The 27,155-nt window shown below is 35.4% G+C and overlaps 2 protein-coding genes across 2 annotated transcripts; one reads left to right on the forward strand and one right to left on the reverse strand.

Moving 5' to 3' along the window:
- Positions 1-2,361: 2,361 nt before the first annotated feature.
- LOC143605258 (protein VAPYRIN-like) lies at positions 2,362-3,909 on the reverse strand. Its single transcript, XM_077081439.1, has one exon. It carries the CDS (start codon positions 3,907-3,909, stop codon positions 2,362-2,364), a length of 1,548 nt encoding a protein of 515 aa, XP_076937554.1.
- Positions 3,910-14,052: 10,143 nt separating this feature from the next.
- On the forward strand, positions 14,053-19,260 carry LOC143606049 (uncharacterized). Its single transcript, XM_077081954.1, has 9 exons — positions 14,053-14,061; positions 14,559-14,648; positions 14,854-15,023; positions 15,119-15,252; positions 15,343-15,520; positions 16,439-16,997; positions 17,850-17,962; positions 18,092-18,332; positions 18,889-19,260. The coding sequence occupies exons 1-9, from the start codon at positions 14,053-14,055 to the stop codon at positions 19,138-19,140; spliced, it is 1,746 nt and encodes a 581-aa protein (XP_076938069.1). The 3' UTR covers positions 19,141-19,260.
- Positions 19,261-27,155: the final 7,895 nt, after the last annotated feature.

Below are 27,155 nucleotides of genomic sequence, written 5' to 3' on the forward strand. Positions count from 1 at the left end.
AAACAAGGGGTGTGTATTATATATATGTTGTACCACCATATTCAAGAGTTAGTAAAATTAGATGAACAAGTTAGAATGAAAGACTATAGTTAGTTTGACTTGAGAAGTCAAAACTTCAAGAATACATAAGAAATAACAACCTTGAATCTATGGAGTTTGAGAGAGTTTTTGGAGATGTAGCAAGAGTAAAATGAAGAAGATGGGTGTGTATATATAGGGAAGGAGTGAAGGGTTGGGTATAAAGATTCTTTTATGGTTTGCATAAAAATGGGTATGTTTAAATGGTCAAACAATGCATAATATAAAAAAAATGTATTTTATATATTTTATATATTTTAAATGACAAGATCCAATATTTTATATATTTGAAATGTTCGGGTTACAAACGGGTCGGGTTTACATAACAATCTTCATCTTCATGTTTCATGTTCATGTTCTTCCATTTTATCTTCAACTTCTTCAAGTATTTATCTAGTTAGGTTTCGATTAGGTTTTATGGAATTTGATAATATTGTTGTTTGTTATGGTGGTAAATGGCAAAACAATAATGATGGAAGTTGTGAATATGTTCCAACAAGCTGTAAACGGGGAGGTGTCAATCTTGATTCAAACATCAACCATTCGAAGTTGTTGGGTTTACTTGAAGCTCGGTTTAAGGTAACCTCGACTCGATTCAAAAACCCAGGACCCAAATCCGCAACCTAGACTCGATCTCCTCTCTTATACTTCATTTCGCTAAAACTGTTATGAGATTGATGGATCGGTTATAGAAATTTCGATATAGATATAAGAAGATATAATAAGAGAATAAAATAGGATTTTAACTTAAAAGATAAGAAACTTGGGAATATGAACTTGAAAGACGAAATTCAATCAAAATGCGTCTACCAAGACGTTATTAAAAAAACTCAAATCTCAAGAAAAAAATAATATGAACGGACCAGACGAGAAACATAAAAAAACCGTCTGGAGAGACGGTTTTTTAAAAAGTGAGTTAAGTATAAAATTTGGTCGGAATAGACGTGATTTTTAAAAATCCCGTCTGGTGTGTCAGATCCTTTACACATGTCACATGTTGATTGGTTTTTAAATCACGTCGTTTATTTTCCCAAAGCGTCGCCCCAGTACATATTTATTGGGTTGTTTTGAGAATCTTGACATAATTAAGATCTTTTTAATTTTCTCTCTCTTGTTTTGGATTATTTTGGGAATTTTCTTTTTTTTACCTTTACTTAGAACAATAAATATGTATTTTGTGCCCCATTGGTAAGAGCGTGGAAACAACTGCGTTAAATCGACTATTTCGTTCCATTAATCGTGTTGTTTCGAAAGATGGAAAATGGGTATACGGTTTTTAAACAAAAAAAATATAATAAGGTCGAAAAGTGTACATATTGGGTGAAGAGCGAACGGTATAGCCATAATTTCTCATAGTCAAAGACTAAACTGAAACTGTAACATATCATAGAACGACTGACGTAATTTACTATAACAAATAACTAACAGAAAGAATGGGAAGAACTTTGGTGTTGTCACATGTCAAATTACTTTTGTAACATGAAGAGTATATTAATCGTTGTAGAATATCCTTACTGTTCTTAAAAGTTGTCTTGTCATTTGCTTCAAATTGTGTTCATAAAATTGTTTACTCGATCCGCAGACATTTCTAAACACCTTTAGCAATTAATTAACAATATGTCAATTTTAAATTAACTTAATATTAAGAGTGAACTGTGATTTTCATTCCTGTGGTTTGTTCAAATATGCGGTTTTAATCCAATAGTTTAAAATCTACGATTTTTGTTCATGTGGTTTCATTTTAAAATATATATAATTATGATAAAAATAACTAGATAGTATATATTATGTTATATAGGAAATTATAATTACAAAAAATATAAAATAATTATACATAATCAGCTAGCCGGGCCCGAGCGCGAGCCGAGTTTTAAAAGTTACTCATGAGTCGATTTTGAGCTTTAGAAATAGAGTTTGAAACGAGCTAAGCTCAAGACTAGTCGAGTTTAGGCTCGGCTCAGCTTATTTACACCACTAAACTCGGTTAAGGATAGAGCTTTTAGATGAAAACTTATTCTCACATTCTACAACAAAAAACTTAAAAGTCTTAACACATTATGAATACCAAAACCACAATTCATTTCATTTTTCAAATGAGTTCAGACAATAACCTTAAAATGTAACATTTTTTTTGTGGGTTAAACAAGAACAAATAATACAACAGTATACATGTTTTGTAAGTAATACAACAATAAACAGCCACATAACCTTATCATTGATTCTTTGTGCAAAAACAAAAAAAAATCATCAATCATAAGAAGCATTAAACCCGGCCCGACCCGCTCAGTTCACGGTCAACGGTTCAGCCGACTGGTCAAAACTACCCCGAATCGCTAGACCCCGAGCCCCCCTCTTCTTAATCGAGCCCATACGACCCGTTTGACTCGAATCCATAAGAACTCTTATAATCCCTATATAACTCAATGACTTTGCAATTTGCATTGCAGTTGCACCCTTATTAGTTCTTGCTTCCACATCAGCACCATTTTTTACCAATAATTCAATCACATCCACGTGTCCCGATTCGACAGCACAATGTAGGGCTGTGTACCCGTCCTCATCACGTGCATCGATATCAACCCCGTTTTTTATCAAAACCCGGGTTATATCAGCCCAACCCTTGAACGAGGCCCGATGCAAAACAGTCCATCCGTTCTGGTCGGGCCCGTTGAGTGTCACCCCATTTTGAATAACCCTTTTGATGGTTTTAATATCCCCTTTCCTTGTCGCTACACATAACGTGTCGGCTAACCCGAGCACGTCATATAGCCGCGTGTGACCGTGCTCGGCCGCCACGTCGTACGCGGTTTTCTTGTCTCGGTTTTGTATATTTTTGTTAGCACCCTTTTGGATTAAAAGGTTAACCATGTGCTCGTCACCGAGAGCCGCGGCTATATGCAATGGCGTCTCACCCGCACCCGCGCTACAAACATCGAACCGTGCACCGCTGGCTAGTAACAAACGGGCGCAGTCCTGTCTTCGTTCCTCCACGGCTAGGTGTAACGCGGTGTTCCCGTCTTTCGTAACCGCGTCCACGTTTACTCCTTTGACCAAAAGTAGTCTCAAAATGTCAACGTGGCCCGCACCCGCCGCTAAATGGATCGGGCCCCACGCGGACGGGTCGGTCCGGTTTATGTTTGCTTGGTTAGCTAATAAAAGCTCCACAATCAAGCTTTCACCTGACTCGACCGCAGCCTCAAGCGGGGTTGACCGGGTTGACCGAGTTGACTGGGCGTTTACATCGGGCTTGAACTCGAGTAACACTTGAACTAAATCGGGTCGACCTAGACTAACCGCTAAATGAAGTAAAGTCTGACCATCCGGGGTAACAGAGTCGACCGCTTTCCAAGACGGGTCACTTTTTTCCAACACGTCTCGTATGTCATCAACCGAACCGTTACTAACGAGCTTAGCGAGCACCACCGAGCCAACAAACATAACCTTGATACCACTATCAATAAACACCTGTTTTTTCCTAGTAGTAAACCAATCACTCGGGACCGAACCATTCATCGAAGCGGTCTTAACCGCCGCACCCGGGACCACAACACTATGTAATAAAAACACGTCATCAGAATACGGGTATGACTCGGGAATGGTCGCATTAGGCGGGAGGTCATAACTAACTTCAACCCTAACCGTTAACAACGGAGGAATAATCCCGGTTTGTGGTCTAACCGTGTACCCGAACTTGTTAACCGGTTTAAGTTGAAATGCAACCGGCATTGTGTACATAACGTTGCGTAAAATGAGCTTACCACTACATTTTTCACCCGGTTCGAGCCGTAATGGAACCACATTTGATGGCTCTAAACTTATCAACCGGTCCATTGATCCTATGTGGTTTTGGAAAATGAAGAAAACAATTAGTTTATTGTATAAGTATAAGTATTACAAGTGCCGGCTGTTACAATGTAATGTCATATGTTGGTGTTAAAAACAATGTTTGACTTGTTCTATTAAGTGTCCAAAATTTGTATAACTTCAAAGACACACAATGGGTTAAGTTACTATGTTGGATATATCATATATAACAAGTTTGATTCCAATTTCACATGTAATATGATTATATGATTATATGAATGGTAATTAATTAATATAGTAATGTACGCGTAATTATCGTATAAGGGTAAAGGGTTTTCACAAGACGTTGAAACTGACTGAACTGTTTACATTTTTGCAAGTTGCTTGGTTTGAGGTTTATGTGGTCTGGTTCATGGTTCTTTTGAGAAGGTTTGACAATGTAACGGCCTAACTGACTGTTTGGAACTTAGAATTCACTTTGTAAACTTAAGCGGTCGTTTAGCCTTTTAACAACATTGCGTGTGACATAGACCGTCAAGGTTTGGTTGTGGGCTTGTTATTTACGTATTTCGTGTGCATAACAAACGATTTGTTAACTAAAAAACCTGCGAACTCATCGATTGATTTTTATAGTTGACCTTTTTAACATGTTTTTCAGGTTCAAAATGAATATGCTAAGTTAGCATCTGACTTAAGGTGTCTGATGTAAAAGTTTAAGTTGGCTCGGGTCTAAGTCAATAAGTTGACGCAAGCAACACTTTTTTATACCCGTTTTCATTTTTGGTATTTTCAATTATATGCATGTATTATATTCAACAACCAAGTTTTATCATTTTAAGTTTTTCCATACAACCCGACGATTTAAAAAATTAACAAAAAAATAATTTCAAACTATTAAACCGCTAAAAGTCTTAAAACCACTAAAAAAAGTCCAATCCCGCATGTCTAGTTTTTCATTTACCGAAATATACTGTATCATCTAACAGTTAGACGGTTAATGGAATTATGATGGCTCGTTGTTAACACCAAAAGTCGGATATGAAATTTCGGTTGTGACTTGGTAGTTGTTCTTTTCTCATTCTCGATCACAATCATAAGAACTTATTAATATTATTTTTGATGTGACATACAAAATGCAACTAGTTTTTTAATTTAAGGAAATAAACTTTTGTAAGCAAGCAAGTACGGTAAAGACATTGATGTGCCAACCATGTTTGGAAAACATGTCATGTGGGATTTGCTCCATTTGCAACAACCTCAGCCTAACAAATACAAGTCATTATAAAAAGACCAACAAAAAAAAAATAGGTAGCTTTCATATGTAAATTAAACTTTTTTTGCTTTTTAAGAAATACATGAATACTTTTCCTATATTTATATTTTACAGTGGTTGATTGTGTTGGGTTTACAATTTGATGACGGCCTTTTGGGCCTGGTTTATTGTGGTTGACATATTGAGTGACCGTCTCCGATATTTCAGGTGCCCCAAACGAGTATAAAGAAAAGGCCTTTATATATAAAGTTTATTTTTGAAAGATCGATGATAATTGTGTTAACAATAAACAAATACAAAAAAAGTTAATCAAACCGAGGGTAAATAGTCTATTGTGCTAATTATTAACAATTAGATTTGTTGGGGCTAACTTGAGTAACTTTTAACGTCTGATTTTAACTATTAAGTAAATAATGATTGTGAGCTTAAGTAATTGGGCTAATGTTTCATTTGAAAATAAATCAGGCCCTAGCTTAGAAAACGCCCTAATTTCCCCATAAAAAAATCATATATATATTTTTAATTGTCCGGACCTCTCTTGATAACAACTGCGGTTGAGGCCCGACCAACCTAGGAAACGGCCGACTAGAGGAGAGTCAGTTTAATTATTTATGGCCCGTTTTAGTTTCATTGGTTTCTAAGATTGTTGCCCTAATATTCTCCTACCTATACATAATCTTTTATATTGTACTTGTAATCTTGCACATGAGCTTAGTAGTTAGTATAATACCTGTCGGTAGCCTGTGTTTGTGTGTGTTAATTCATTTGTGCATCATGTGTGCTGATTCCGTTACGCCACTTGACTCTTAACAGATTGTAAACGATTTAGAAGATATACCTTGATCCAATTTTAAAATAAATAAATGCAACATAATGTCACAACTTTAAACATTTACAACATTAATTAAGCAAACTTGCAAGCAAATTATGGTTGTCACATGTTAATAAAAACATTAACAAAATAATGCCTTGAAGCAAATAAAGACATATTCAAAAGAAAAGGTAAAGCAAAAGTGGAATATTGGAATTTGATGAGTTGTAGATACTTTTTTTAGCATCTTAAGAATTATACAATATAGTTTACTTGTATTAGATAATCATTGTTGGACTCGGTAAATGACTATATGTTATTATACATATTTGTATATTTTATTAATACATAATTAGACATTAGTATACGAGTATTTTTAAATAGTATATATTGGTAATTTTCTTACTATTAAAACATGAATTTCATAATTAAATATCTTTTTAACACAAAATTATATACCGCAAAATGACAACTAGCAAGAAGCTAGCCGAGGAAGCACAAGTTCAAACAAAGGTATGTCATATATTCTTTTGACTTTATCCATATAAACGGGTTTGTTTCTATCTTCTTCAAACCAATTAACGTTGTTAGCTTGTGGTTACAAGGCATCATAACGTTGGGAATGCAAATCTTCTTTGGCATTGATAACTTGCTTTGAACTTAAAGCAAATCCTTTACTGAGCTATTGTTTATTGACGAACCGCCGGACTTTACACCATATCTGAAATATATATTTACACAAGAACACAAAAATAGCGATAAAAAGTGACAAAAATCTTTATTAGAATATTCAACCCAAACAAAAAAATACCATCAACCCTAGAAGAATTCACACAATTTATGAGTTCTTCAACAATACAAATAATCAACTGATCATTCAAATAGTATAAATGAACGAAAACATAAAGAAACCATTTGCAAAACGAATCAAAACAAAACAAACAGAATGATACCAAACAAGATAAATTTTGAACACTCTAATATGATTGCACTTAGAAACAAGATGAAGATGAAACACATCAGATCAAGATCTTCTCAACCCTGAACTCTTTAGAATAAATGGGTTAATGTTTTAAAAACCGGCTTTTATACAGAACCAGGCCGGGCTCAGAAATGGCACAACCAATAATACTATTACTAGCCGGTGTGAATCAGTTTATAAAAATACAGCTTTGACTCAGAAAATAACTCAAAACTACATCCATAATCGAAAATCAATCCACCAAAGTATTTTTTTTTAAATAAAAGTCTATAATAAGTTCACGGTATTTGAGTGTTGAATACATCAAGTTCACGGTCGCTTAAAAGATAAAATTCACTATCATCACCATCCTCATCAACAAAAGCATAACTATTTTCGTTCCCTACAATATACTAAAATATAACAATGGAAATTGGAAAAGCGCTAGGTAATGAATGGGAGTTTAAAAATTAAAACTCAAATTAAACATGGTATGTTCATTGGTATGCACCAGTAATATCGGATTTTCCGACGATTAAAAAATGTAACATCCTGAATATTATAATGATAAATAAAGAAAGTTACGTTTAGTGATTTCGCGTTATTAAGTAAGTATTACCGAGTAAAGAACGGATCATGGACTTAGATTAATTAAGATGGATTAATGATAATGGGCCTTAGGTCCATGGGCTTTAAGGGATATAAATATCCCCTTAAACCATCCTAAAACCCTAACTATCATTTTCATCTTTCATAAATCTATACACACTCAAAAACACACACATACACTACACCTCATACGGCCGAGAGAGAGAGAGAGAGAGCGGATTCGAGTCCAAAAATCAAGCCAACCATTATTAGACCTTCGATATACGAGCTAGATACGAGATAACCAAGCAAACCGCGACCGCACCGAACGCGTAAAGGTATGCCTTTTACCTTAAAGTTTACGTTTTTAGGATCGGTTAGCTTTGAAACTTAAACATAAAGTAAATCGGGTCTAAACGAAACGTAAAGTAGAACTTGACAAACCTATGACCATGTACGGCGACTTGTTATTAAACGTTTTAAGCCGAAAGCTCCAAACTTTATGTCTTTCTGGGCTAAGTTTTACCCGAACTAGGCCATGGGAATGATCGCGGAGTTATTTAACGTAATATCCAAGAAATTCTCGATGAAATAAGGGTGATTTTGGTGATTAAGTTTGAACAGAGACGGCAGCTGGGCAACTTCGCCTGCAAGCCATAACTTCGCCTTCATGCAAGTTCGCTTGCAAGCAAGTTCGCTTAGCTGATAACTTCGCCTGCAAGCCATAATTTCGCCTTCATGCAAGTTCGCTTGCAAGCAAGTTCGCCTAGCTGATAACTTCGCCTAAGGCCAAGTTCGCCTAGCTGATAACTTCGCCTAAGGCCAAGTTCGCCTAGCTGATAACTTCGCCTAAGGCCAAGTTCGCCTACCTGATAACTTCGCTTAAGGCCAAGTTCGCCTAACTGATAACTTCGCCTGGTGATAAGTTCGCCCATGATAACTTCGCCGATCACTAACTTCGCTTATTGTTAAGTTCGCTTAATGATAAGTTCGCTGGAGTTAGCAAATTAGAAAATAAATTAAAAACCTAATGAAAAATGTGTTAAGACAGTTAATGGAAATAAAATTTTTCCAAGCTGACCTGGCAGCTCGACCCCAGCCAGGGGCTCTGCCCCTTGGACCCTGCTAGGGGCTGCCGCCCCTAGACCCCGCTGCCAGGGGCGCTACCCCCGGACCCCCATTCGTTGTGGGTTATATAAAGATAGAAATACGACATGAGTAGTAGTAGTTAATTAATACATGTAAATATTATACAGTCAGCCGTGCACAACTCAAGAAGGGAATAACGATTAACGGAGAGCGTAACAGGATTCAGGTGAGTTTCTAGCCCCATTTATGTGTTATGTTTTCGGGGATGTGTGCATACTCAATATGTTTGTTAATACGCTTATCTTAAGAGATAAGTGTGCCTTATGTGAATAATGTGAAATGTATGAATGATTGCTTGATGGTACGTGAACGATCTTCGGATATTGCACGTACTGTCAGGTTGTAACGCTATGTATAAGGTAAGTATGATATGTATGCTTATGTGTATGAATGTGATAAAGTTAATAAAAGAAGGAAAGGATGGTTGTATGGTTGTATGGTTACGAAGAGGGTACCGGGCCCTAATAATACTCGAGGTATGATGTATGGTTGTATGGTAACGAGGAGGGAATCGAACCCTACTAATATTCGAGAACTAGGTAACCGAACCCTACTAATATTCGAGGAAAGAGGGTACCGAGCCCTAATAATACTCGAGGAAAGAGGGTACCGAGGCCTAATAATACTCGAGGAAGAAGGGTACCGAGCCCAAATAATACTCGAGGAAGGAGGGTACCGAGCCCTAATAATACTCGAGGAATGTAGGGCATAATGCTCTTTATAACGTAAGATATGAAAGCAAGTTAATACAAAAGAAAGTATGAAAGTATGAAAGTATGAAAGTATGAATGAAAGAATATAAGTTTGTGTGTATTGTATAATGTATGATTAACTAAAACTCACTCAGCGTAGCTGACTTTTAGTATGCACGCAGGTGAGTAGGATGAGGCAGCTCGCTTGAGGAGACACGTGGCACTGAATAAGAGGCTGGCATCGGAAGACTCAAGACGTTTAAGTTTAACGTTTTGTTTATTTTGAAAGACAAGATGTTGTTTTAAGACAAGATGTGTTTTGCTATGAAATGTTTTATGAAAGTTTTTATATTCCGCGAATGTTTTAATTAACTCTGATATTAGAACTGCGTTTATGGGTAAATCCAACACGAAAGTAGGGCTACCGGTAACGGGGCCTTACAAAAAACTATATCTAAACCCAGCTAGACCAGACCTTATCGTACCGGTGATGTCTCATATAACCGGTACAACCACTAATACGGCCGGTTTGAATCAGTTTTTAAAACATTTTAAAACTCAATTATCTTACTAGACGTTCCATCTCATTCCACTCATAGATCTTAATAGCAATTACCAATTAGCAACCCAATTGGGCCTTCTCCTATTTGACTAGCCTACAGCCCAACTTCCTCTTACTCTTGATCAGCTCACAAGAGTCCAACAACTCCTGTACAAAGACCAGCCTTGAATATAAAATATAAAACAAACAAAATCAGAAAAGAAAATTATATAAACCAAGTGTTAACTTTGAATTAAAATATCCATAGCTTTAAATGTTAAGTTAAAGAACGCTACCTTACTTCCATGTAAGCAACGGGACTTTAATTAACACACCTCTTTAACACCATGTTATAGTTTAAAGCTCGTTATCATGTTAAAACCCCATCATTTTCTTGTAAAGCCACGTTACTATGTTAGGGTTTCCTTGTTTAACGCCCTTGCCTTAACACCCAAACACAATGTTAAAGCCCAGTTACCACATATGCCACATTAGTTTTGCCGGCCCTATTGAAGCCCCCGCATATAACGGTCTAATCAATGCCCACACCTTCTTTGTAGATTTGCACTAATCAATGCTAGGCTTGTTCATTAACCGAGCCAAACCGGACGCAACCTTGCTCATACTTGGTTGGTTTGAAAGCGAGTTGAACCAAGCAGATTGATATTAAAGAAACGAACGATATTTTTATGCTTGAACTTGGTTGATTTGAAACTGAGCGGCTTGGTTCGGCTTGATTTCGAACAAAGTTTTCAATTCTAACTTTCTAAACTCCAAAATATCATTAATTCAAGTCTAAACTTCTAACTCTAAAATGTCTAAATCTCAAATTAACAAAAAAATATATATAAAACGAACAACTAGAGTTTAAAACTGAACTTTAAATTTTAAAAAGTTTGAAAATACTTTTTTAATACATATACATAGAAAAATATAATTAATTAATAAATAAAAAGCAATTCGAGAAAAACGAACTGAACCAAGCAAGGCTTTGCTCGTGCTTGGCTTGCTTTCAAACCGAAACGAGCCGAACGACTCATTTCCAAACCAAGCTTAAATCAAACAAGCATTTCCAAACAAATTCCGAACAAGCGACGAAAGAACGTCAAACGACGAGCATTTTGGTCAACAAAAGTCAAAAACCGGTTTAGATAGGTTTCGGTTCGGTTAACCGTCTTGGAACCGGTTTTGGTAGATAAAATTACAAACCGGTTCCGAACCTACGATTTCAATCGTTTCCAAACCAGTTTCTACATAATCAGTTTTAAACCGATTTGATTTTCGGTTTAATTTTCGAGTAAGATTAATTAACCGGTTTATTTGCCCCCCCTCTAACTCTTTAAGTTATAAGTTATAATTAACCATTAACATTTAGGGTATGTTTGGCAAAATTAGCTGGTGGCTGTAAGCTGAAAGCTGGAGGCTGAAAGCCGGTAGCTGAAGGCTAGAAGCTGGTAGCTGTTAGCTGTAACTTTTTAAATTTATTTAGGTGTTTGGCAGAGTAGCAGAAGCTTTTAAAAAAATTAGATGGGTGCCCGCGTGATGCGGCAGAATGGGCGCACAACCTAACATCAACCGCATAATCAGTGTCGGTACATGATTCGCCTGATGACAGTGCATACATAACCTGAATGTAGACGTGTAATTCATGGAAAGGCAGTAAGCGTGTAACTGATGGTGAAAATCAAAAAACAAAGCTGAAATATACAGTAATTTCAAATAGATAATTTTTTAAACCAACCTATTTTCATATGAATCCCTCTCTGAACATGCACTGTTCTAATCTGAAACGTGTTCTGACCGGACCCATTTTGACTCAAAAGCGTACCGACACGAACCGAACTAATTTAACCATTTTTGTATCGACTCGTTCTGTACCTAATTTGGTCTTACACATGACTCAAGTTCATCTGACTCGACTCCTAATTTGGTCTTACACATGACTCGAGCTCACCTGACTCGACTTGTTACCAATCCTAACCGATAATCACATATTATGTTACTTTTTAAAGTTAAAGAAGTATAACAATATCATACTCAAATTAAAGAGAATAAAATGCTCGCTTTTATGATGTAATTTGTTTAAAAATATATTAACGTGTGAAAAAGTTATGACCCCTAAAAAAGTCGTGGTGTAGTTAGTTTTGAATTATGGTTGAATATGTAACTATTATATAAATTAACAAAAGTTGATAGAAGTTCAAGTACTAAACTTGTAAATTCAAATGAAAAGCTTGTAGCTAGCTTTTTCTCAAACGCTACCAATACTAGCGTTTAAATATGGAGCTTTTTCAACCAATCTAGAAGCTTGAAGCTACTCAACCAAACAAAATGTTTTATTAAATATGAGCTTTTTCTTAAAAACTTGAAGCTTGAAACTCCTAAAAGCTTTTTGTCAAACATACCATTAAATGTTAGACCTTTGTTTGACGTATAAATAACAATAACACTTTTTAAAGCAACTTAAAACGATGCATGTCCACCACGTGTTTCATCACTTTTAACATGACACACCACTCCAAACTCCCATTTCAGATCCACAATCAGTTACAAACTCAATTACAATCTAATAATCAATCCAACAACAAATAATAATAATAATAATAATAATGAATAATCCACATCTCTCTTCAATAGCCAACGACGTTCTTCAACGATGCGCTCTGTACGTCACATCCAATCCATTTACAAATTATTATTAATTTCGTGTTCATTTGTTTTATTATTATTATTATTATTATTTTGCAGGCGGTTAGAGACGCCGGTGAGCGGACTGGTGAATGAGTTTGAAGGCGGATGGAAAGGCGAGAAGAAGGATGAGTACTCGAGGAAACTAGTCGAGTTTTGCGCCTCGAAAACGCTTTACGAGATGTGTAAAGATGTCGAACAGACGATTCGAGAAGGAACGTTTAGTCTCTTGAGCTTCGATATGATGCTCGCCTGGGAGAAGCCTTCGGTTGTCGAAGAACAGTCTCATGATACGGTACTCGTTTTTTGATTGTTGGTTAGTTATTGTTTACGGTTAGTAGAAACCGAGTTTCCGACTTTAAGTTACAGGTCGGTGAACTTGAGGAACTAATATTGACAAGTAGGTCGCAGTTAGTAACATTATGTGTTTCTAATTACATTAATGCAATTAAAATTGGTAAGCATGCAATAGAACCTATATTATTTAGTTTCGGTCACACTAGTTTCGGTCACACGTGAACTACACATATTACAGTTACATCATAGGGTATAAATAGTTTAGGATTAGGGAATCTAACTTTGTAAGCATGTAATAGGCCTAAATAGAATAGGCTCAAAAGGCTTCACATACTAACATATGCTACATAGAAACCGAATTTTATCTCAGATTTATGCAAACTAGAACCTATTATCATTTAGTGCTGGTAATTTTGAACTCCAAATCACAAGTCAGTAAACTTGAGGGATTGATATTGACAAGTAGGTCGTAGTTGGTTACATGCTTTGTTTACTTCTACAAAAAATCACAATATGTTTTCTAATTGCATTGTAATTAAAACTGGTAATGCTTTTGGCTAGGAAGTTAGGCTAGTTTATATAAATCGAGTTATTGTTAAGACATACCGAGTTAGGGTTTAAAAAGAGAAACATAAGTTATGTGTAAGAGAGGTTTTTGAGTGAGATTTTCTCAACGCGATAATGTTGAGAGTTATTCTATAATCGTTAGTGTGCACTTTTTCGTTTTGGTGAGTTATATTCAGTGTTGTAAAAATCCCAACTAGGCGCCGAGTAATCATTGATTAATGCCGATTAATCGATAGTCCCCACCCCATCGCCCGACTAGCGACCAATGATTGTTACATTAGTTAGTTTGTTCTTGATTTAGGTCCAAAACTGAATTCTGAAAGAGATTCGCAATTGATTGAAATTTACAATTGATGGTCTCAAGTGAGTGATTTAAGCTGAATTTTTCACTAGGTTTAAGCAGTTTGAATGAACCGAAGTAAGACTCAATACGGTTATGAAACATGTGTGCATAGGCTAGCATTAGTGAATGTTCAATCTCCGACTGGCACTAGATTAAACCCCTAAAAGTGAGTTTTATATTGAAGGAATTGTACCGAGGAACAATCTTGTTTTACACAATAATAATCTCAATACCAGTCTACAAAGGAGGCTGTGGTACCTATGGATTTGGTTAACATAGTAGTTAATTTGTGTTCTCCGTATCATTTTTCATCGTCAAGACTGTAAAACAAAACATACATAGGGTTAGGGAACAACCAACTATTTTCAACAATATTATCATTTATCCATTGTGGTCCGACGTATCTTGTATATACTAGTTAATACAATGAATGTGAAATAGTCAATGCCCCAATGATTTACATATTTATTACCTTTGACAACTTGTTTTACCCATTGAACCATGCTTAAGAGTATGTGCTGAGTTATGAAGTTCGATGGTTACCAGAATGCCGCTACATAAATAGGAGTCTGAGTCTAATGGCGCAATGCCTCGGCTGGGTCCCACTTTTTGCCCATTTATGTCGGTTGCACAATATTAGGGAACAAACATATAAATATACTTATTGACTTTGTATTTCGGTGTTGCGTGTGGATTTTGAGTCCTGTTAACATTTTTGGTCTTAGAAAAGTGGCTTTTCAATGTTGTTTTTCTTTCTGACGGTTAGGAATTTGTGGCCAAGGAGAAAGAAGAGAAGAAACCTCCTAACAAACAGGATGAAACATCCTTGTTCTATTCAGACATCCTGCCACTTCTTGTAAGTCACCTTCTCGCATTCAAACATCGTGTTAGCATTCAACTTTTTGTTTGTGCCATTTTACATATTATCTAACAAACAATACATAGTAAAAGATTTACGCTTGAATTACAATTCCAAGAAACAAGTGTAGTTAACTATATTTCTTATATCTTTACAATAGTTTTTTTTATATCTTTTGTAATTGTATAAGTGGTGTTAGTAGGTTAACGATAAACCAAGTGTTGGAGAAAATGCATTTGTGTGGTTGGGATCATTAGTTCCTTTGGTGGCTGATTTCATTAACGGGAGGTTTACTTTTGAGACACTAACATCATCTACAGAAAACCGTCTTTACTTTCCTGCTTATGACAAATTCCTTCAAGAAATTGACAAGTAATTCATCTCATATTATTCCTTTATACAAAATGCGCAATCTTAAAAGTTCATCTACAATTTGATATTTTAATTTTGCGGGCTGTTGTAACCAGATGTGTACACCATTTGCAAAAGCAAGCAACGCCAAAGAATATTGAAATGGCTGATGATGAGTTTATTCTGCACGTTGAGGGTACTGCGAGTTCACAAAGAGTTGTTCGCCATATAGGGAAACAAAGCTGGCCCGGTTTGTATAGTTTACTTTACACCCTTTTTATTTTAGTTCTTCAGAGACGTGACGTAATAATTAACAACCCATTTATTATGAATTTTGTAGGTAGGCTTACATTAACCAATTATGCGCTCTACTTCGAGGCATCGGGCTCACTGTCGTATCAAGATGCAGTCAAACTTGACTTGTCAAAGGACACCGAGCAGTCAATAAAATCAACAGCCACAGGCCCATTTGGTGCTCCTCTTTTCGACAAAGCCATTGTTTATGAGTCTGCTGATCTGTGAGATTAATTACCACCTCATGTACTATTTCAGTTTTTATTATCTAGTATGCTGATAGCTGCTTCTTCATGCTTAATTATCTAAAACTTTGTGGGCCCGACCCATATAGATAGAGTTTTCGCATTTTTAGTATATTTTAAAGGGCTAATGGATAAATAGCTAAACCAAATGTGGTTTGATTTATATTTTTGGTAACCAACTTATTGTAGGCAAAAACTTGTTTTAAGGTAGTTACTACCATGTCATCATTTTGACCCGTTACTTGATTAGATTATATTAAGCCAGAATGTTTGGTAGTCGTTGTGTTGGACACTTTAAATCAAGATATCTAGGCTTGTAAACGAACCGAACACTTAGTGAACTTTTCATAAACCATTTGGCGGGAAGTTTGTTTATTTAATAAATGAACAAACAGGAACAAAACTTTCTTGTTCATTTAGTTTAATTAACGAACACAAACACATGATTCGTTTGTTTATTTCTTTTGTTATGTGTTCATGTATGTTCGTTAGTTTACGCTTGTTTAAGTTTGTTCATTTAGAATTCTTAGGCCCATTACAATTTGGTCTCTTTTATAAAAGTTAGAATATCATATTTTTTTTTACAATTTAGTCTAGTTTTGTAAACTTTTAGGTCAGATTGACGACGCTCACATCTACTTTTAATCAGTGTTCGCTGAGTAATGTTCGTTCATCTTTATTCAGCTATGTTCGTTTACATTCTTCAACCCATCCCTACATACTATTACAGAACGAACATAAACAAACATGAACAGTTGAACACACTCACTTTCTTCACGAACATGGACAAGAAAACATCCTTCGTGTTTAATCATTTGTTCGGTTAAAGCTAAACAAACGAACACAAACATGCCTTGTTCATGTTCGAGCGTTTGATATTTGTAGGATATTTTTCAGGGAAGAAGGTTTTCTAATTGAGTTCCCAGAATTAACCAGCTCCACAAGACGGGACCATTGGCTTGCTCTCGTGAACGAGATTATGTTATTACACAAGTTTTTAGCAAAGTTTAAGGTTGACTCGCCTCTACAAGCATGGGACATGCATGCAAGAACTATATTAGGGATTATAAGACTACATGCAGCCCGAGAAATGCTCAGGATTTCGCCACCTAATCCCAAAAGTTTCCTAATTTTTGCATTGTTTGATGAGTTGCCAACAGGAAGTAATGTGTTAGAAGAGCTAGCCGAGAGCTTAAAATCAGTGAAAAGCGGACACCCGTGTAGCGCTAGCTCGATATTAAGAAACTTGAATGTCGCGCAGGTGTGTATTCCGTGTGCTGAGTCAGAAGTGGGCCCCGCACAGTCTGAGATTGTAAGTAACCAGCCCGATAATATATCGTCTTTGGAAACGGCTGTTGGCCAAGTCAGGGAGGAAGCTAAAGAGATTAATACTGCCAAAGCTACTGCTGATGAAGTGAAAGAAGACGGGATTGGCGACAGTGCTCTTGTATTGTTGGTACATTTCTTGAAAATCTATAGTTTGAGTGTTTGGTAACGGGTTTAAATGGGTCGGGATGGGTTAGGTTGACCCGCTAAGACTTTTTTTATTGGGCCAATATCATATATATACCCCTACAAACTTGGAAAAATCATATACACCCAATTCATTAAAAACAATTTAATAAATGGCCACTTTACCCTTATATTTCAAAAACTTCAAAATTTCATATACGCCCACCTTTAACTTCAATTTTTTTTTATTTACCCTTTTTTAGCTTAAGTTTCTTTTGTAACCCATTTTTAAGTTTTATTTTTTTATATTTACCCATAAACAATAGTCCTCAATTCTCATGCAATTATATCTGGTTCGAGTTTGATTAAATGATTCGAACTTACAGATTCGATTGCTCGTTCATCTGCCGTCAAGTGAACAAAAGAGAAGAGACGACGGTTCAATTCGCTTGCGTATCTTCAATAGCGATCAAAACCCAAATAATAAATAGGGTTTAAGCAAATATAATGGAAAAAGGGTGGAATGGTCATTAAGTAAAGTTTTATAAAAGTTGGGTATATACGATATTTTTAGTTTTGGTTGGGTGTATATGAAAATTTCAAGCTTGTGAATTCTAAGGTTATAATGTGAAATTCTTTTTGATTTGACCCATTTGAAATAAAATGTGGCCAATTCGAAACTCACGTCTCTAGTAGTGGTTATCGACACTTATCGTATTCTACTAGCACCTGCATTACTTTTAATTTTTTTTGTAGTATTAACTGTCACAAACATTTACCTTTAATTTAATCTAATAGATACACTGATCATATTTAAGGCACTCTATTTTTATAACCTTTTATTTATGTTGTGCAGGAGCTAATGAAGCCGTTCAAAAGTGCATTACCGTGGTTCCAAAAGGTTATTGCGTGGGAAAGACCCACAACCACCATTATGGTGATCGGTAGTTCGCTAATAGTTGTCTACAAGTAAGTAACTTGTGAAACCAAAGTAACATAATAATATGACTGAAGCATTCAACTCACTTATTTGCAAGATATAAGCCTTTTTTAATAGTTTTCGTTACAAATTTTAGTTAAATGATAATTTGTTTGTAGAGAGTGGGTCGGGCAGGCGATAGCAGGATTGTTATTGTGGATGGTTTCAAAGATGTTAAAGGCGAAAAAAGACGAAGTAGGTAAACGAACCAAGTTTGTTGTCTCGCCGCCCTCTGATCTGTCGACGATGGATAGTATAGTGGCAGCACAACGTGGAGTCAACACTATATATGAGATTTTGCAATTGGTCAACGTTTCACTACTCAAAATATGGTCAATATGGCTTGCAAAAACTCCCAAGGTATCTCATAATTAAGGGGTGTGCAAGAAAACGAAAAAAGCGATCCAAAACCGAAAAAACCGAATCGAAACAAAAACCGATGGTTTGGTGTTATGTTTTTGTAAAAACCGAAGTAGCGGTTCGGTTTTGGGTTTGCATTTAATAAAAACCGAAAAACCGAACCGAATTTCTAGATTTTTATTTTTTTATTTTAAGTAAATAAAAATAATAATAATAATAATAATAATAATAATATAATATTTATGTAACTCAAAATACTTTTGGCCAGATGTATAATAGTCTATTAGTTAACAATTAACAAAATTATTTATACACTAAATTTATTATTTTCGGCCAACTTTCTTTTCGGCCTAAAATTTTCAAGCTCAAATGGCAAAAACCAAAAAGCCAAAACAAAAACCGAAACCAAAAAATCCGAAACCGGACGGTTTCAAAAATCCAAAAACCGAAGTTTTGGTTTTCCTTTAGTTTTAGCCCAAAACCGCCACGCACACCGCGTATTCAAATTGTTTTTTTTTTGTAAATTTATCCAAAATCGTATGATGACTTTATGCAGCACACGGATGTGGCGATAACCGCCCTGCTAGGATGTGCAGTAATATTAGTAGTTATCCCTCTCAAATATATTATCATAACACTCGTGTTATCAGCAACCGTAATGACATTAAAGCCGAGAGACCGAAGGGAAAAGAAAAATGTAATGGGAAACCGGCGATTGAAAGGATGGTGGGACTCGATCCCGGTTGTCCCGGTTGAAGTACAAAAATCACATAATAAACCTGAAGATTCAAGGCAGAAAAGTGAGTGATTTGTAGTTTAAATTACAAGTTCTTTTGTTCTTGGATATACCATCAAATGTGGTGTTATCTAAATAAATTGAGATGAAGTTTTATAGTAGTTTAGAAGTTTATGTAAAGATTATGTTTGATTAGTGTATATGTAATTGTTTGATTTTAATTTTTTATTTTGTTAACTGAGGTTTATTTTATATGTTAGGACTTTAAAGAAAAGGCTTGTAAGTAGTAATAAAGACTACCCGTCGTCAAAATAGTAAGGGTTCAAACATTGAAAGCGCCGTTAAAGAAAAAAAGTTAATGCAAAAAGATATATGAGAATTGAATGTGAAGAACAAAAGCTCTTAATTGCGGCCCAATGGCCCATCACTTACAAGCCGGTATTCACTTGACTTGTGACATTTAGTCGGCTTCACATGGTTCAACGGACTCGTACATATGTGTCACCGTTTATTGGGTAGAACCCGAAACGTGGCGGATGATGAAATGTACGAATGCGTTTGAATTGTTTGATTATCCTCACACCGGTGAAAAATTATTTTATATAATAAAAAATATTACGTGACATTTTAGCGTTTTAAGTTGGGAAAAAAATACTACCAATTCCATTTGATAACGCATCGAACAATATGAGTGTTATAAAACAACTTCAATTGAAATATAATCGATTAGTCGATGTGTTGCACACATCATAAATTTGTCGGTACAACTTACAAGATGGTTTAAAAGCAATTGAAAATGTTACGAGAGAACTTCAAATAAATGTTACGTGACATTTTTAGCTTAAAAAAACGTTTAGTAGATACGCAAATATTGTAAAGAGGCGGGTTCCATTTGCTTATGTCCGAATTGGGATGTACCTTCAAGATGGAATTCAACATGTACAATGTTTGGAAAGCTATTATACGAAAAGAAAGTTCAATTTCATATCATGGTATGCTTGTGAACCGTGATCCTCGTGCGTTTAAGGCATTCTCTACAACGAGCATCGAGCTGGGCTATTATCAAACAAATACCCAATATGCTTGTTGTTTTCAAAATCGTCACAACTATTTTATCGGGAGTTTATTATCCCACCTTTAAGCTGCAGGGTTATATCTTTACGAACAACAAGGCTCACTCCCACATCGATAGAGATGGCAATTTGCTTGAAGGATTACTTGGATGCTTTGGAACGAAAACAAGATGTTTCTTCACTCGAATACGAAGGCGAAATATATCATGACGAGGTGGAAACCGGATTGACCGAAAATGAAGACGCATATGATGAGTACCAAAGAAATAGCTCTAGTTCGGGAGGCAAAGATTGAAGATTAAGCAAAATGATTGTCGAGCCAATGAATAAAGAGTTAAAAATAACAAAATAACTTTGGAGTTTTAGTTTAGGCGAAACGAATGTCGAGTAAAGAAGATTTATGGTTTTATTATCTAAGCGTTCTAGTTTCAAGTAACGAATGTCGGTAATCGTTAAATGAATGAAAACACGAATTTTTAGTTTTTTTTTGGCTCTGCATCTGCATTTTTTTTGGTTCTATAATAACTTTTGCTTATATTGCAAACTAGTTAGTTTTGGTTATATGCGTTATTGTACCTGAACTAAAACCGAAATATTTGACGTTTATTTGGTTGGTAAACCTGGGCGGTGGTACAGTACAACTCAAGCATTGTCGGGCACGAGCATTGAGGCGGTAAGTTGACACGAATTATGTCGGTAAACTCGGGCGTTGGTAAAAGCCGAGCGTTGAGGAATTAAGTGTACGTGAATTCGGCTAGTTTCCTTGACGTTTGTTACTGTACCGAAATTTAAAACAAACAAAAATACACAAAATTGACGTTTGGTTGGTGAATTTAGTCGGTTATCGTCATGCTCATTACTATTACTGTATCGGAATTAAAGTATACATAAAAAACACAAAAATGGCGTTCGGTCGATCACTGTTATATTAGTTACGGTACCGTAAACTAAAAGAAATGTCAATGACCAATACGGTACCACCAACTCGCCAAGCAGCCAACCGGGACTTAGCGGCACCAAAGTCCTTAATTGTATATAGTAAAATATAATTTGCAAATTGCAATCAGCAATTTGGACAGGCTTTATAGCAGGCAGCCCGCAGCCACTTCAGGTTCAGAGCCCATAAGCCCATGCTGGCTGCAGTTTAGGCCCGATAGGAAGCTCACTGCTGCAATCCACTCTAAATCTCTAACTGCAGTCCAGTCCACTCTAATAAGCCTAATAATTCAAAAGAAAAACAGGTTTAAAACCACACCGGTTTGCGCCCGAACCGGTTCAGACCCGCCGTAATTGGTTAGGACCAGTCCGAGTTCTTGATCACTGAAACTGGTTCCCAAACGGAACCGATTTGGGCCAAATCGGTGAAAAATGCTTTTAAGGAACCGGTCTAGTTTACAAACCGAACCGGTTTGGGAAAAAAACACGGTTATGTACATCTCTATTTTGAAGCTTAAGAAAGTTTTCAAACCCTGCGTGGTGCGCTGGGCTGATGGTACTGCTAGTTGTATAGCTTATCAACATGCGTGTCGCGACTACGAATCGACGTAAGTTCAATCAATATTAGGTTTGGGCACCCGATACAAAAAATAAGTTTGTTAACGACCAAATAGAAAAAGGTAGCATAACAAAAACCATTTGTTGCTATGCCAAGCGGAGTCGAAACTAATTGTTAGCAACACCGACACTTAAGCAAAAAATAAATTTGTTGACACCCAAATACAACAAACTAACATATGTATAAAAAATAATAAAAAATAAACTTTAAACAACGGTGAACCAAAAAAACCTTGTTTGTGCGTTGCGGTGGCGAACGGAATCGAACTCATCAGTATCAGGTTACAACACCGAAAGTTAATAAAAAAAAAAATCCGTCCACACCCAAATACAACAGATTAATGTATTTAAGAAAACATAACATAAAAAAACGGTGTCATATAAAACAGAACACGACCGGCCATGATCCGAGGCCAATGCGGGGGAATCAAGGGTTGTACAAAAAGATATAAAAAATATTTTCAAACAAAACAAATATAATTTACCACCAAAAAATGAAAATATAAATTTCATAGACCGTTTAATTACGCCAAATGGCCTAATAGAACACTTACGAACTATCCGACTGATATTAGTGTATCTTGTATTGTTTGATGTTTGTTATTTCGTGCTTTTAAATAGTGTTGGAAGTTGAAACCCTCATTGGTACAACTAATAAATATTGAATATTTCGATAACACATTGGTACTATGAACATTTAGTTGACTTAAAACTATACTCATTTATCTTAATTATTACTTGGTTTCCTTGATGGTATTTATGGCATGGTGTCATTTTGATAACAAACTTAAAACTTCAAAAGCATGCATTTCCAATCAGTGTTTTGAAACCCGACCCGGCCCGGCCGGTCGGGACGGTTCATCTGGGCCTATACCGGGTCGGGTCAGCGTATTTGGGCCGTTTTAAAAAACCCGGGCGGTTTTGCGAGTGGACAGTCGGCCCGGACCGGTCCGACCGATTGACCCAGCGGGTGAACCGGTAAAACTAATTTTTTCACTAAATTCAAAATGAAATGTGGATGCCGATATTCAAACTTGAGACATTTAAGAGATACTAACTTTAATAATTTCCCAAGAGCCAACCAACCAAGCTTCATTGATGTTTTTATTAATCAAACATATATCATATATATTAAAAAACAATGTATAAAACATTAATAAACATTAAAGTTTGTTATTATTATTATTATTAATTTTGGTTATTATTATTTTTTATATGTATATGAATTATATATATACATATGTAAATATATATTAAAACTATTAATGATATCATCTGGGTCAAACACCGGTTCAACCTTCGAGGTCGGTTTAACCTTTGACCCGGTAAGACGTTCAGGCTGGGTCTAAAAACATTGTTTCCAATCTATTTTTTCCTGGTTATCGACAATTGATAGTACAATGTTTTCTTGGGTTTATGACAAAATAAAAACAAAGGGTATGAATAAATAAAAGTATAAAAGGATGAGAGAAATAAAGAATGAAAAAGTATAAAGAATAACAAATATTGATGAATACATAGAATGATACAAATATGAATATCTTGTCAAATTTGTTATGGGTGAGGGTTCTTAAGACGATTTATAGACCGATACTTAAACAAGATGGTATGTCTCGAAGTACAAAAGGGTCTGGTATTCGGCCTCGTGCTATTAAGGTCGTGAATATGTTACATGACGAAGATCATTTGCCCCTTTCGGGTATGAGAAAAAAAGTGGGTAATGGCAATCAGACTTTGTTTTGGAAAGATATTTAGAGCTTGATGACATTTTATCGGTTAAGAAATTAGAAAGTCTCTTGACATGCTGGAGTTACCGGGTGCCATTTGCGTTACAAGATGGAACAAATTCGTGCCCAACAAGATTACTGGTTCTAAGTTGGCGGGTATTTTTGAATCGTCTTTTGTGGAGAATGTGGATCATGTTTTTGGTGGGTGTAGAGTATCGCTTTAAGGATTTGAAATTTGATTGGTCGTTGGTGGCTGGTGGATTTTCCATTATTTTAAGTTCGAAAAATATTGTGAATTAGTTGGATTCGTCTAAATGAATGAAGAAGAACAATTATTTGATTGAGGTGATTATCTTCACAGCTTGATGGCTTATTTGCAACAATTGAATCGAGGTGATTTTTGGCGTGAAATTTGATCAAAAAGACTTAAAATTTGATTTTGATGGTCTTCTTCTGAAATTGTCATTTTAAATTGAACTAGGTAGCGTGGCAAAAAGAGGAAAAAAATCCGTCACTTAGTATGTAATTTTACGTTTTCTTCCTAGTTTGGATTTTCTAACTGGTAAATATGTTTTTTTTTTAAATTCAGTTGGTCATGTTAAAAAAAGAAGTAAAAACATAAAATTACGGTGACCTGATATGGAGACCATATATGTCAAACTCTCGAAGGGTGGACCCAGGGTTGGCATGGGGTCGTTCGCACCTCATGAATTTGTTTTTCTTTATTAGTACATATGCGATCTAATTTCGATTGATCTTAGTGAAATTTTAACATCGACCCGAAGAGGAAAAACCACATAAGAAAAAAAGAGTGAAGGAATCGTGTTTCTAGCAAATGATGTGATACGTATTATAAATAACTAATGGAAAACAAATATATTATAAAATACAAGTGGATGAATAAAACAATGTGAAAACAAGTATATTATAAAATAATAACTATTGCAAGAGCTGGTGGGTGTAAGTAGTTAAATAAAATATTATTTTATATTTATCATTTTATTAGAATTAATTTTTTTTTTGCTTTATATATGTTTTATGGTATTTTCTAAATTATATGTGAAATTATGCATAAGATAAAAATTCATGGGATGATGCTTTGCAGAGATAAATTGTGGATTGCGGTTGTGCCATTTAACTAATTATTAAGTGATTATGCAAATAAGTTAGTGGTAGAGTGGTAAGAAAGAGACTTGGTGTTTCATGTGATTAAAGTTCGATTCTTGTTGTCAGCATTTAGTTTCAGTAGCACCAAAGTGATGATGAGAGACTAGGCGGAGTAGGTGACGCTCAACAATTGGATCCTTGAACTAAACGAGTTTTATCTAACTGCGCCGTCGTGCCTTTAGACGAGTGTTCACGGGTGTTGGCCTTAGTGAGAGTTTTCCCCGGATCAAAAGACGAGTGCATCACGACGTGGTGAATATAGCCAGTAGCCAATTTAGAGGATTCATTGACTGTTAAAAAAAATAAAGAGATAAGTGATATACATCTATTTATACATCTCGAATCCCTTGTAAAGTTGTGTTTCTTTAATGTTTCAAGTTCGTTTTAGTTCATGTTTAGTTCATCTTTTATTATTTAAGGTTTTTGAGTCAAGTTTATATACATTTATCATGTTTTAAATCTTTTGGTGTTTTGCATGTAAAACTTTAATTCTTTCTATCTTTTCATGCGAAGTTATGTTCGTTTTGTTCGTCAATGATTACATGATTAGTTCACTTAGAGTTTTGATTTGTTTTCGTATAGTTGGTAGCTTGAGAGTCAAGGTAAAGAAGATCTAGAAGGTTCATGTCGTTGCTTGGAAGCTAAGGAAGATATCTAAAATGATTAAGCAACAAATAACAAGAAATAACACAAAAAACTCGTGGGCTACTCTAGAAAGGCGCCGCGCCGCGCTAAGGCAAGGGCCAAGGCGGTCACCGGGCGCCTAGGCCTTCTGGTTAGCCCGTTTTTGCAAGTTCAAGCCCGATTTCTCGATATACAAACATCTTTATACCCTAACCGATGGGAAACAACAAGTGTAGCCGATTTTGAGAGTTTTTCCAAGGATTTGAAGGTGATTTGAAGCTAGGAACTAAGGAGGATCAAGAGAGCTTTTATCCGGGTGTTCGAGGATCAATTGCAAAGGGTTTTATCGCTCTAACTTTCGTTCCTTGTTTATTATTTGTCATGTCTTGCCTCTTTGTTTTTAAGACTTGTTTAGTATTGTTTTTAATAATGATGCTAGGCTAGACTTCATGTCTAACTAGGTTTGATGAACATGTTTGAGACTTGATTCTTGCTTTGGACTTATGCTTTGATTATGGTTTCGTTTTATTAATAGTAAAAGACTTGATTTTGTTTACATGATGCATACAATGTTTATTATCTTGGTTGATTATTAGTTATTGCTTCACATGGATCTTGCTTTCTATTGATTGTGTTCTTTAGATATTAGGGTTCATGTTTAATCATTACTTGGTGTTTTGATTATTATGGTTGAATAGGCCTATTAGATCATAGAAGCTTATTAATCGTTAATTAGGATTTTGAATGTTTTGCTAAATTCCAATAGCTGTGAGGTGAGGAGTTATTCATGTGTCTTGGTCAATTGCATGCTAGGATAGTAGTGACAATATTCTTGCTTATTGTGTTGATCCATGTTCATGATGTCATGTTAAGTTTATCAAGTTATATAGGGTTTAGTGTTTCGTAAGATTTCTTGCTTTAAATACTATTAATTAAATCTAATTGATGACTTTACGGAAATTAATAATACTGATTGCTTAATAATCTAATAATTGTTCTTTGGGATTTCGTTTGATTCAGTCAAGGGTCCTTAGGGTTTGTTAGATGAATATGTTTAGAAATCAGTTTCCATAATCATGTTATTTGTCCATTGCTTGATGATTGTTGATGCATGGGATTCTTACCTACGTAGATTCCTTCTCTGATTGGTTTCGATCTTGTGTTTAATTGCTTATTTCTTGTTTACTTGTTTATTTGCTTTCTTAGTTAAATCCTAGTTTAAAAACCCCTTTAAACATTAATAATAAATAGTTGTGTCGTAAGTCGAGTCTAATTAGTTAATTAACGTAATTTATAGAGTCCTGTGGGTTCGATATTCCGGACTTACTTAGCTTTAGTACATTTGACCGGTTCACTTGCCGGTGTTTTGTGTAGTTGAGTCTTAGTCTAGTTTTTATTACTTGTTTAGTTTAGTTAATATTTAATTAACTGTTTTCACCACATCACTAAGCACTTTTCTTACCTTTTCCTTTTTTTTATGTTATTTAATTTTGGTGATCTAACCTGGTACCGATCAATAGGGGTGCAAATGAGCCGAGCTGCTCGCGAGCTACTCGAGATCGGCTCGTTAAAAAGCTCGTTCCAGCCGAGCTTTATCGAGCCCGAGCCCGAGCTCAAGCCTAAAAATAAGCTCGTTTAATAAACGAGACCGAGCCCGAGCTTTATTTATCGAGCTCGAGCCGGCTCGCGAGCCTAAACGAGCCTGCCATTTATATAATTTTTTAAAAATATATATTAATAAATATTAATTAATAAATATAATGCTATGAAAAAATAAATAAAAATAACTAAATAGTATATATTCTTTTATACATAAAACTATAATAGAAAAAATATATATAATAATTATAATTATATAAAAAAACAATTGATAAATAGTAAACGAGCCGAGCTCGAGCTTCAAAATCCATTCACGAGCCGAGCTCGAGCTTTGAAAATAGAG

The sequence above is a fragment of the Bidens hawaiensis genome, unplaced genomic scaffold, assembly GCF_021521415.1.
Source record: "Bidens hawaiensis isolate Kalapana, Puna unplaced genomic scaffold, B.hawaiensis_p1.1 tig00002123_1, whole genome shotgun sequence".
Classification (NCBI taxonomy): Eukaryota; Viridiplantae; Streptophyta; class Magnoliopsida; order Asterales; family Asteraceae; genus Bidens; species Bidens hawaiensis.